Source organism: Notothenia rossii, assembly GCF_949606895.1.
Source record: "Notothenia rossii genome assembly, chromosome: 12".
Lineage (NCBI taxonomy): Eukaryota > Metazoa > Chordata > Actinopteri > Perciformes > Nototheniidae > Notothenia > Notothenia rossii.
Genome location: NC_136911.1, coordinates 17,292,536 through 17,304,965, shown reverse-complemented (window position 1 = coordinate 17,304,965; position 12,430 = coordinate 17,292,536). Strand labels below are relative to the sequence as shown.

Below are 12,430 nucleotides of genomic sequence, written 5' to 3'. Positions count from 1 at the left end.
CAACGACACGCTGACGGGAGGGGCAACATCTCCGCCAACATGTGCTACGTGCCAACTACCTGGCCTACCTAGCGTGCCACCCTGCCCTGAGGAAGCATCCGTCTCCACTCGGGCATGGGTGGGAGCTGGTGGGTGGCCGCTGTCGCCCTGTTCGTCACACACTTCCTGCTCTTCCGGTGACCCTACCTGCACCAGGAGAAGCTGACGATAGCGAAGAAGATGACAACGAATGGGATGAAGACGGATCCAATGATGAACAGAGGAGCGTATATTCGTCGGAATCTGATTCTTCCGAATACAGTGCATCTGAAAGCTCCGATTCAGATTAGATTAACCATATAGCTTGGCTTCCTAAGCTACAGAACATTATCAGTGACGTTTAAGTTAGAAATGTATGCAGTACTGTGATTATTTTCATTTATGGAAGTACCATATTATGTGACAATTATACATTGTATAACTGTTTTATAAGTTTGTTTTCATTTGTTTTTAGTTACAACTATTAAAGATAGATTTTGTTATCATACACTATGAATTGCTTTCATTTTATGTTACTTTTCACTCCAGCATATGGCAGCAATCTTGGATATCTGGGTAAAAATGATGTTATAACCAGGGGTGCACACAACTTTCTCAGTGAGGTACTCAGATGAGTACCTGGAGTCAGTGTTTGGTACTCCAACTTCCGGCTCCCCTCAAAGTTCCCATGAAGCCCTCTGTATCGCGAATATCAGCGGGTGGGGGTGCTAGTGGAGTATGATGAAGCCCTCTGTATCGCGAATGTCAACGGGGGGGGGGGGGGGGGGTAGTAGTAGAGTGCAGAGCTTCGTGACCACAGAGCGTGTGAACGTTGTGATCAGCTGTTTTAGCGCAGTGCTGCTGTACAGGCCGACGTTAACAGCAGCCCTGTCTGTGCACACGGAGACCGACTCCGTCGTCCGATGATCTAACCGCCTTCTGGAAAAGCTTCACATATACATCGGTACGCAAATGCGCTTTGTGACACAAGTGACGGTACGCATTTCAGATTGTTGCCGCGCATGCGTACCTGCGTACCAGTTATGTGCACCCCTGGTTATAACGTCAAAATGATGTCAGAATCGGAATCCCCATGGTCAAATCAGTGCAAAAAGTGTATTTACACTTGATTGTAGGTGATGGGGTTCAAAAGTTACTTTTTCAGATGGCGCTGGCGGCCATCTTGGATATTTTGGTCAAAACTACATTTTATCGTCAAACTGATGTCAGAATCGGTTTCCCCATGGTAGATTCAGTGCAAAAAGTGTATTTACACTTGATTGTAGGTGCTCTGGTTCAAAAGTAAATTTTTCAAGATGGCGCCGGCGGCCATTGTGGATTTGGCCCCCTAGCAAAAAATGCCGGCAAATTTTCGAGGGACCGTGTTTCTAAATTTTTTCTAAAAGGTCCATAGATGTCAAATCAATCGTCAAAACATGTTAGCCAGAGAATGGTCACGGGATTGAGGTCCTGGACCCAACTACAAATAAAGTAATGTAATAATGTGGAAAAAGGTATTTATTTTAAAACAATACTTATAGTAAAATGTGCCAAAGTCTTCACCCATTTTAAGTTCACTTCCCTTTATGTCTTCCCTGCGGACATTGTGCATGCTGTTAATGGCATATTAATTTGCTTTATTGGATTTGGTATTCGGACATGCATGTGGAAAAACACACAGTTCACTTCCTCTCCATGAAGCCTCTAATGGGAAATTAGATGGAAGTCTCTCAAATCCAAAGGAAGCACATGTCAAATCCCTTCAAAGGCAGATGTTTCTACACTTCCATTATTATATAACATTTAGCTGGCACTCACTGAGGGAAGAAGTCCTAAAAGCTTCGCCAACGTTACACTGAGGACATTTACATTTTTACATTTGACTCCGTGCCCTTTTCCGCAGTGAGTAAGAGCGTTTATCACCGAAAAGAACACCAAATTGACTTTCTAATTATCTTTCTGGCACTTCTCTGCTAAACTCCACAGACCTGCGAGCCAACAAGCTGTAAAAACTATTTTTCACTCAACAATAATGTTTTTATTTCTGGGCAACAGAGTCAGAAACCTTAATGGAAGAAGTCACATTACTTCCCTTTTATTCAAATTTCACAAGAGCAGATACAAACACAACTTGTATTTATTTATGGTTGTCAAATTACAAGTTCATTCATTATAATATCTAATCTTTAGTCAAACCTAATTCAGAATCTGAATACTTTATGTATCCTGAGGGAAATTGGATTTTGTTATTCCATTTTAGACCAAAATAAAAATAATAATATAAAATATATTGAATATTAAACAAACATAAGAAGTTAAGTTAATAATGAGCAACACAATGATACAATAAAGTTAAAGCAACATGTTCAATAAAAGAGAGTGAAATATAAATGAATCAAGGACACAGTGTTTCATAGCTGCAAACATGACGTGCCTTTGCAAAATGACCAGGCTTTTTTCCCAAATTAGGAAAGAATTCATGATGCAGATGATGTTTCTTTTTATTTCTATCATGAACATGTATGATATAAATAGTTTTTTCTTCCTTGACCGGCTTCACATTATTCAGTCTGTTCATCATGTGCACCATCCTGACCAACTGCTGCTTCATGGCCATGTCAGAACCGGCGTACTGGGCCAAGTACCTGGAGTAAGTACACCTGTCTGTCTGTCTGTCTGTCTGTCTGTCTGTCTGTCTGTCTGTCTGTCTGTCTGTCTGTCTGTCTATCTGTCTGTCTGTCTATCTGCCTGCCTGTCTGTGTCTGTCTGCCTGTCTGCCTGTCCGTCTGCCTGTCCGTCTGCCTGCCTGTCTGTCTGCCTGCCTGTCTGTGTCTGTCTGTCTGTCTGTCTGTCTGTCTGTCTGTCTGTCTGTCTGCCTGTCTATCTGCCTGTCTGTCTGTCTGTCTGCCTGTCCGTCTGCCTGCCTGTCTGTCTGCCTGCCTGTCTGTGTCTGTCTGTCTGCCTGTCTGTGTCTGTCTGTCTGCCTGTCTGTCTGTCTGCCTGCCTGTCTGTGTCTGTCTGTCTGTCTGTCTGTCTGTCCGTCTGCCTGCCTGTCTGTCTGTCTGTCTATCTGCCTGCCTGCCTGTCTGTGTCTGTCTGTCTGTCTGCCTGCCTGTCTGCATGCCTGTCTGTCTGCCTGTCTACCTGCCTATCTGTCTGTCTGCCTGTCTGCATGCCTGTCTGTCTGTCTGTCTGCCTGTCTGTCTGTCTGCCTGCCTGTGAATGCACCAAATTCGTTTTTAATGGGAGTAAAGTCGCAACAAATGTTTTTTCAGCAGCCTTTTTCACTCTTGTTCAAACTGTGACGATCAAGATTTAGCCAGTATCTCACTTTTAGGATATGAAGATTTTCCATCTTTCTGTCACTGTTGCTAACAAACTGTTTTTAGTTTTTCCATTGACATTACATTACATTACATTTAGCTGACACTTTTATCCAAAGCGACTTACAATAAGTGCATTCGACCAAGAAGATACAAACTTGAGTACCTCAGGTTTCATAGAGCCAAAACATTTCAAGTGCTACTCAACTAGCTTTAGATAAGCCAGTCCTTTGTTAGTATTAAGTGCTCTGTTAGTCATTTTATTGCTCGAAGTGGAGTCGAAAGAGATTTTATACTATCATCATCATACTCAGAAGAACTATTTAGGTTCTCTTATTGATCACATAAAACCTAATGTGTAGAAAACATTTCCCATTGAAAAAAAAAAAGGTTTATATTGCAGACACATATCCAAACATTTTGAGAGGGAAAGTCTAAATTATTCTTCATGTAGGGTTAGTTTTTCACAAGACATTTCCTCTCTGTGACGTGCCTCCTTCCTCGCTGTCTGTCTCCGTACGCTTCACTTCCTGTCGGTTCAAACTTGTTTCTGGGGACAAAATAAATAAGTGAAGGATTTCTGGTGGAGAGTTCTGCTCATTTTATGAATATATTTATTGGCTTCCTCTTGTCTTTTTTGACTCCCTCTTTTCTTGTCTTTGTTCTTCTCTTTCTTAATTTTCATCCCTAACATTTGTCATTTCCCTCTCCACCTGTTTCCTCTTTGTGTCCTGTCTACTTCCTCTTTTACTTCCAACATCTCATCTTAACGTTTTACTCCCTGTTGCATCCTCTTCTCTTCTTCCTCTCTACATTCTCATCTATTATATATATATATTGTTTTATTCTCTTCTTCCACCTTTCTGACCTTAAATCCCCTCTGGCTTCCCATTTCTCATTCTCTTTTACTTCCTCATCTCACTCTACCTCCTTTTCCACTTGATTTGCTATTCTACCATTCCTCGTTTTCCTTTCCATCTAAATCCTCTTCCCTAACAAATATGTCACTTCCCATTTCTATCTCCGTCTTTACCACCTTCCTGTTTTCACTCCCCTCCAGGTACACCTTCACAGGTATCTACACCTTCGAGTCGTTGATAAAGATCCTGGCGAGGGGGTTCTGCGTGGGGCCCTTCACCTTCCTGAGGGACCCCTGGAACTGGCTCGATTTCAGCGTCATTGTCATGGCGTGAGTCAAGCACACACACACACACACACACACACACACACACACACACACACACACACACACACACACACACACACACACACACACACACACACACACACACACACACACACACACACACACACACACACACACACACACACACACACACACACACACACACACACACACACACACACACACACACACACACACACACACACACAGCATTATGTTAGAGATGGAGAACATCTGTTTTAGATTATTTTGAAATACAAAAAAGCCTACGTGAAATTAAAAAGCACTGCGTTGGTCAAAAACAAATACTACATCATTGTATATAAAATCTTTAATCCAAAGTTCACAACAAAAATTGGCAAGGCAGTCTCACTACAGAAAATGTCTCTCATCAACATTAATACTTAAAAAATGGTTGGAACTTAAAAAAGTAAAAAATGCTGTTCTCATTCACTGATATTTCTTGAATATTATTTGGCCGATTTTTATTTAGGTATCATCAATACAAATTGTTACCTAATACATCATCACCATACTTCACAACATATTTTGATAACTTTTGCTCCATTCTGTAAATGATGAGATTACAAGGTATTCACCCATATTTATGGGTACTATAATACTTGAGTTCAAAATACACATGGAAATATTTATACTAGGAGAAAAAATTGAAATATTCAACAAGAAAAAAAATGGGCAAATATGATCACTTAACTCATCGTTTTAATAGAAAATAAAAGGTTTTCTCTTAGTGACATGCATGCATTTTCCAAATTACATTTGAAAAAGAAAGCTAAAGGCTCAACATTAATTTACTGAGCACATTAATGACTGATTTTAGGAAACAAAACTAAATAAATCATGCATACAAATTGGTGCAAAATGCCTCTTGATTAAGTCAAAATGAATGGCTGACGTTTGTTATATGTAGTTCTTAACATACATCACATTCAACACTTCTGAGGGGAGCAATTACGCAACATGAGCTGCTGGAAGGCTTTTAATGTGAAACATCTGTTCAGGAAACGAGCTGCACAGCAGAAACGCAGTGTAATATATCAGAGGGCAGGACACTCCTGTGTTGTAGTGATGGGATTATGGCTGAGGAATTAAATATAAAGACTAATAGATGGCGGTCTCTGCAGTGGGGGGTTGACGTCAGATTGTTTGTTAAATTCTGACACTTCTGCAAAGTCAGGAGAAACCGCAGAAGTTTGTCTCATTGTGCTGTCAGTCCGAAAGAAAACTTCAGCCGTTGTATTTCGCTTACAAACTTTATAAGTCCGAGCTGGCAAAATAAGCCTCGCTGTGATCAAAGTACATATTTCTTTTCTATATTGTTGACATTTATCAACGTAATGCACGTCAGAAAGATGACTTTTCACTAGATTTTTCTACAAATCTGGACATATACTCTTAATCTCATATTTGTCCAAAATATAACTTCTCTGGTTCCAAAGTGTCGGTGTATTGATCAAAGTTAGGTCACTTTCTGTTGAGTAATTGGAGTTAAACAGCACCGTGACCTCGGTGGGATTTGAACCCGGTTCAACCCGCTCGCCTAAAATTAAATCTCTTTTTTTGGCAAAGTGTCCTGTGTGGGCGGAGGTTTGATGGGTGTAGTTTGGCCCTCCATTAAAAACGCACCTCCCCTGGGGGTTGACGATGCAGTTTGAAGATTTATTGGCCCCTGTTAAATTACAACACAATCATTTCGGCTGGAACGCTTACAAGTCAGAGCATCCTTGAATGCACCACTATTCTTAACTCTAAAATCTTGGTGGTACAATCTGGAAGATCGAAGTCCTCAGGACTGAGTTTGAGAGAGTTTGAGAGAAAAATGTCACCAAAAATAGTCCTTTGAATAATGACTTTTTATATTTATATATAGTTAAAATGACTCTTAAAATTATATTTTTCTTGCTTTTACTTCTGAAGAGTTGATTTGAATATTGCCTCCCATGAGTTGAATCATCTCTATATGTATACTTTTATAGACAAAATATCAGATTTTTTATTAAATTATAAATGATAAAATGCATACTTTCCTTTTATTGCCATTGTTTACCCTGAAACTTCCTCAAAGGATCACCTTTCCTAAAATGCCTTTCATGCAATCACCTGACGAGGGCTGTGCATTTGTTATTTCTATTTTGATCCATAAAAACAAAGCTCAAAACAAAAAATTAAACCCACTTTACACAAAAAATGCCTGATTTGAATCCAGACAGAAATCCAGATTCTGCAGCTCTGAGTGTTCCCTCTGCTGTTGACGCGTCGTAATGTCTCGTAAAAAAAAAAGAGCGTGACCTGTCCACTCCGGTAATTGAGTGACTGATGGGAAATCAATGCCGTTAGGTTTGGTTAGCGATCAGGTGGCGATCAATCAGAGCGTTACGAAGTGGGGGGGGGGGGGGGTAGGGGGGGTCAGTGAGGGACGCCTGCGGGAAGATAAACGATCTCAATGAACCGATGGATCAATATTTGACCCGAGGCTGGGCTGCGGGGTTAGTGATGAAGCAGAGTCACCTCCACTAAGGGCCGCCTGCAAATCTAGAGTCCTGATGAAGGTGTTGAGGATGCAGAACCATAAAACCTACCACCTACAAAATCAGAGGGGAAACATGAGCTTCGCTGGAATTGTCCAAAGAATCAGTTCCTTTGTCCTTTTGTAACCACTTCCCTTCAGTTAAAAAAACATTATGGGGTCACGGAAGGGTGTGAAGGAGAACTCATCAGGACTTACGAGAAGAGAATACACTGACACTGGGAGAGGTCATAGTGATGAGACGGGGGATGATATTGAGTCTGTAGATCCGTTATTACGTGTTATATCATACCACGTGTTCCCCATCAAATAGTGTAAGCCTCAAATTCTTTGTTTAAGGCCATTGTAAATCAAGACATTTCAAAAGTGAAACAAGTGGTGGGTATTATTGTGAGGAATAACTTTGAAATGAAAGAGAAAAGCTCACAATTATTGTGAAAATAAATGGAATATTCTCTGAGTTCTAAATCACTAATTTATCTGAAAATAAATTAAGTGTTTACATCATTGTTATTTGATTTGAAACCTCTATAACTGTTAAAACACCCATATTTCCACCTCACCTTGAATCAACCAATGCAAAGGCATCTTCGAGTGACTGTGAGAAAGGCATTCTGGGAAATTGAGTCTTCAAGGCAGTTTTAGGTAAAGCAAAGGCACATTAAAGAGAAAAGTAAAGTATTCTTTAAGTGCTCCTTCCTTCATCTCCCATTTACTCTTTTATTGTTCAGTCAGTGACACACACACACAGACACACACGCACGCACGCACACGCGCACGCACACACGCACGCACAATGTCAGTAGGTGTGTGTCCTTGAACCAAGGGCCGTCTTGCGGTCAGATGGCTCTTAAGGAGGACAGGGACACATAAGTCACCTCTCTACACACACACACACACACACACACACACACACACACACACACACACACACACACACACACACACACACACACACACACACACACACACACACACACACACACACACACACACACACACACACACACACACACACACACACACACACACCAAGGATGGAGAACATGGTAAATGAGTGTGAGGTTGTACAAACCAAAAAATATCACTAAACTGCATGTATGGACAAACAAACACACACACTCCGCCCCTGACACATCACCCCTCTGTGCCCGAGCTTTATTAAAACCAGAGTGATGGTCTGTGAAAAGAGACACACACACACACACACTAAATGTCTGATTGATGCTCTCCTCCCCTCCCACCGAGTCAGGATTCCCATGGAGACAGAGTAACACACACACACACACACACACACACACACACACACACACACACACACACACACACACACACACACACACACACACACACACACACAAACACGCACACACAAACACGCACGCACACACACGCACGCACACACACGCGCGCACACACCCGCGCGCACACACACACACACACACACACACACACACACACACACACACACACACGTGCGCACACACACACAATCTGCCCCTGTGCACACCACACACACATACAATCTGCCCCTGTGTTCCTGATGTAATGACATGTTAATGGCTACCATTACACACCACACTCGCCAGCCATTTTCACACCATTAGAGGAACAACATTTTAAATCTTCTTAATAAAATCATCAATACATTTTTTTAAATATAGGGAAAAGCTTATTTTAGGGGTGGCATAAGAATATTAAGTAAATTTGCTGAAATACAAATACAATTTATCAATTTTTTCTGATAGATTTCATAATTATTTTTCAGATAAGATTTTTTAATTAATTGAATAATAATAATGTTTCGGTTTGGACTAAAATAATATTTTGAAGGTAATATTTTTGTAATTGTTACAAAGATTAATAAATGTGTTAGAGTAGAAATAATCTTTCGATTTTATTTAGTTTAGCGGACTAAAAGATGGAATTCCTTCATCTATGCGTTTAAACATTTATATTTTTTAGTCTTATATTGAAGATAGTTGCTTTAAGCCATTACAACACTTTTGGAAATAAATAAAATAGTTTCATATATCTTGAACAGATCAAATAAATTGGATAAGGATAGGTGGGGAAAGCTTATTTTCCATTATTCAGCGATAACATATTGAATAATTAATTTCAAAACACACATACTGACATATCTGATAGTTTGTACAGTGCACATGTGTAATGTTTGAGCTACTTGAAAAAATAAGTATGTGAGTATGATACACTGGATTGAGATTTAAAAGTAGCCTAAAATATGGAACCAACATTACATGTTACATTACTGTACATGAATGTAACCATTGTCGGTTACTTAAAACACTTTTCAGAATGTATGATTTTCTACGCTGGATTAAGATTTATAACCTCAGCAGAAACGTGGAAACAAAGTCCCGGGAACTTTGGGTGAAAACCGGGATATGGTCCCTTTTTATAGTTAAATATTAGACGGTGAATACAACTCTCTATACATGCAAACATTCACAAGGATCACAGATATCATGACGTTGATGGGCAAACCTGATAAAAGAGATAATATTACACCCGATTTCATAATTTCTGATTGTGGTAAATGTAAGCTGTTGGTGCTCTTCCTCTTCAGGGTAGTACTTTTGAACTTCCCACAGTATTTTCAGACTTTGCTGTGTGTTTCTTCTTCTGTTGTGTGTGTACACCCCCCACACTGCAGGCTGTTAACAGAGTTTATCAAAGTAGGGAACCTGCAGGCGCTGCGAACCTTTAGAGTGCTGCGAGCGCTGAAAACTATCTCAGTCATCCCAGGTAAGCCTCACCTGCAGGGGGCGTCACGGACAGAAAACACTCGTCATCGTAACGTGAACGTTCTCTTCCTGTTCGTCCTATGTCTGCCCTGTCCCCGCCCACTTTCTACTCTCTGACCAACCAGGTGCCCAGGCTGTAATCACCTGACATGAACTGAAGAAAAGTGAGGAAGGAAAAGTCAGACAATTAGAAGCTGAACACATGTTCCTGAAACTGGAGATTTGTTTTAGATTCAAAGACAAAAAAAATCAACTATACTACTTAACCCTTTTAGAGTCAAGCTTTACTTATCAAAACAGTGACAAAAAGCTAGACTTTCTAGGCTCTCTACCGTGAAAGGCTAAACTACTTTTAGTATGTTTCCTAAAAATAACTACTTTTTAAATGTAATTTCTCACTAAACTTTGAGTTCTATCGTACACATATTGTAAGTACAGTACTGTTCCCAAAGCATAATGCTAAACTGCAGCCCTAATTTACCCCTAAAGAATAAATAATAATAATATCTAAAGACATATGTTGCACAGATTGAAACCATATGTGTGCTCTAGTTTGGCTCCATGTGACACTAGAGTTGACACTAAACTAAATAAATAATTTGCAGAGATTTAAACTGTGAGTTTATCTCCAGTTTTCCTCCATGTGAGCAACTTCCTGTCTGACTTCCTATTCCTCCGCGCTCTTCCCCTCTCTGTCTCTCTTCATCTCTCCGTTCCTCGTTGTTGCTCGGTGTGTCACCCTCTGTGTGTGTCTGTTTTTGTGCTTCTGTCTCCGGCGTGCTGCAGATATGTCACTGAGTTTGTGGACCTGGGTAATGTGTCAGCCTTACGGACGTTCAGGGTGCTGCGAGCGCTCAAAACCATCTCTGTCATCCCAGGTGAGGAAGCCAAGCGCAGGGGCGGGAACATCAAACGCATCCCCCCCCCACGGCCCGGGCCTGCAGGAAGATTAAACTCTCATCCTGCATACTACCTGCTGAACACACCTGCTTTTTAAAATACATCTTTAATAAAGTACACAGAGGTAGTATGCAGAAAGAAATCTTTCTCATTAGTAGTTGTGTGTGCACATCAGAGGCTCAGTAAACAGCGACAAAAAAACATGTATTTACACAATAAGCAATCAGGTCTCATCTTGAGAAATCTAATATTGTAAACATATTTTAAGCAAATATTGGTAATACACAAATATAATGATAAAGAGGAACAATTTTGTTACAATAAACATTTCTAAAATATACAGCTTTAATGAGTGACGCTTTATCTAAATATGAACCTATTTGATTAAGGGTCCTTTATTACCTCTTATGCAATATCAAAACTAGCTTTTAAAAAGATCTGACGAACTGAAATAACACTTTAAAATGACTTTGTACAAAACACTGGATGTCCAATTTAGAATCATTAAGTTGTTCAAATATATTTTATTATGGTGGGAAGTTGTGAGGCGTCGTCATAGAGAAATAACTTAATCTTGGCTTTCATTTCATGTACTTATTCTTTTATGTCCCATTTGACTTCTTCTCCACTACAACAATCTGAATGTTTAATTTGACAATCAAAAACAAAAGTGTGATCGTAGTGACTCCAGTTTTAAATGTGGATCCGCTTTTAAATGTTTATTAAGAGAAGGATTCACTCCTTTATATTACGTTTTTGTACACATTTGTATCATAGATTTAACTTTAAACTTTCATATTTTTTTCTAGCATTACTGAAAAAACAGTTATTAAAATGTGGATATATCTCTTCACATCTGTCGCTTGCTGGCCTCTGTATGTCTCCACTGTGCATGTTAGCATGCAGCGCTAACAGCGTTATAAGCATCTTTAACGTGATTAAAACATCTCCATGCCATGGTCATGTTATAACAACGTCTAAAACTTGTTATAACCATTTTAGCTACATGTGAAAAGCATTTCATAACTAAATATAATCACACTGCTCATTCATTAGCTTACAGACACTAAGAAGTTCAATTATAATGAAAATTAAAAGTATGTTTCTAATGAATTTACTTAATAGAAAAAAGCTCAAGTTATAAAAAGTCAAAAAGAAACTTTTATTTGTTACAATTGGCCGACGTCAACTTGTCTGCACCCTTTGTGTCCTCACTGTGTGTGTTCCTGCTGTTTTTACCATCTGTGTGTGTGTTTATGAATGTTAACTGGGAGAACATTTTCCTTTATTCTGTTGATGATTACTTTATTCCCATGGTGGCGTTGACATTTATGAAAAACTTAGAGCTGCTGTTCGATGAAAACCTTTATATGTCTTTATATTATACATATTAAAATGATACAACTTTTGTTGAAGAGATTTTCTACCAACAGCAGAGTTATATTTTCTTTTTTATTCAATTGGTGATTTATTTCTCTGGTACATAAAGATGGCTGCCCTTTGGTTTGACTCCATAACCTTTCTTACTTTGCAGCTTGTAAAAAAAACCCTGAAAAAGCATCCTTTTCAAACACAGTTATACAATGTGTGTTTGTTGCTTTAACTCAATTAACAATTACTGTTGCATATTGAGAAAAGGATGTAATATTAGATTAGGATCAAAGTTGAGGCGGCGGCAGCCATATTT

The 12,430-nt window shown here is 39.5% G+C and overlaps 1 protein-coding gene and 1 long non-coding RNA gene across 2 annotated transcripts in view; one reads left to right on the top strand and one right to left on the bottom strand.

Annotated features, from left to right (window-relative positions):
- Nucleotides 1-12,430, bottom strand: part of LOC307026289 — a 340,364-nt gene that overhangs the window by 243,632 nt on the left and 84,302 nt on the right. The window lies entirely within an intron of this gene.
- LOC307026287 (sodium channel protein type 5 subunit alpha-like) overlaps nucleotides 2,584-12,430 on the top strand; it is a 106,878-nt gene continuing 97,031 nt past the window's right edge. The window contains exons 1-3 of the mRNA XM_079661568.1: nucleotides 2,584-2,668; nucleotides 4,402-4,530; nucleotides 10,630-10,721. Coding sequence (XP_079517694.1) covers nucleotides 2,598-2,668; nucleotides 4,402-4,530; nucleotides 10,630-10,721 — 292 coding nt within the window. The 5' untranslated portion in view covers nucleotides 2,584-2,597. The remainder of the gene's footprint in view (nucleotides 2,669-4,401; nucleotides 4,531-10,629; nucleotides 10,722-12,430) is intronic.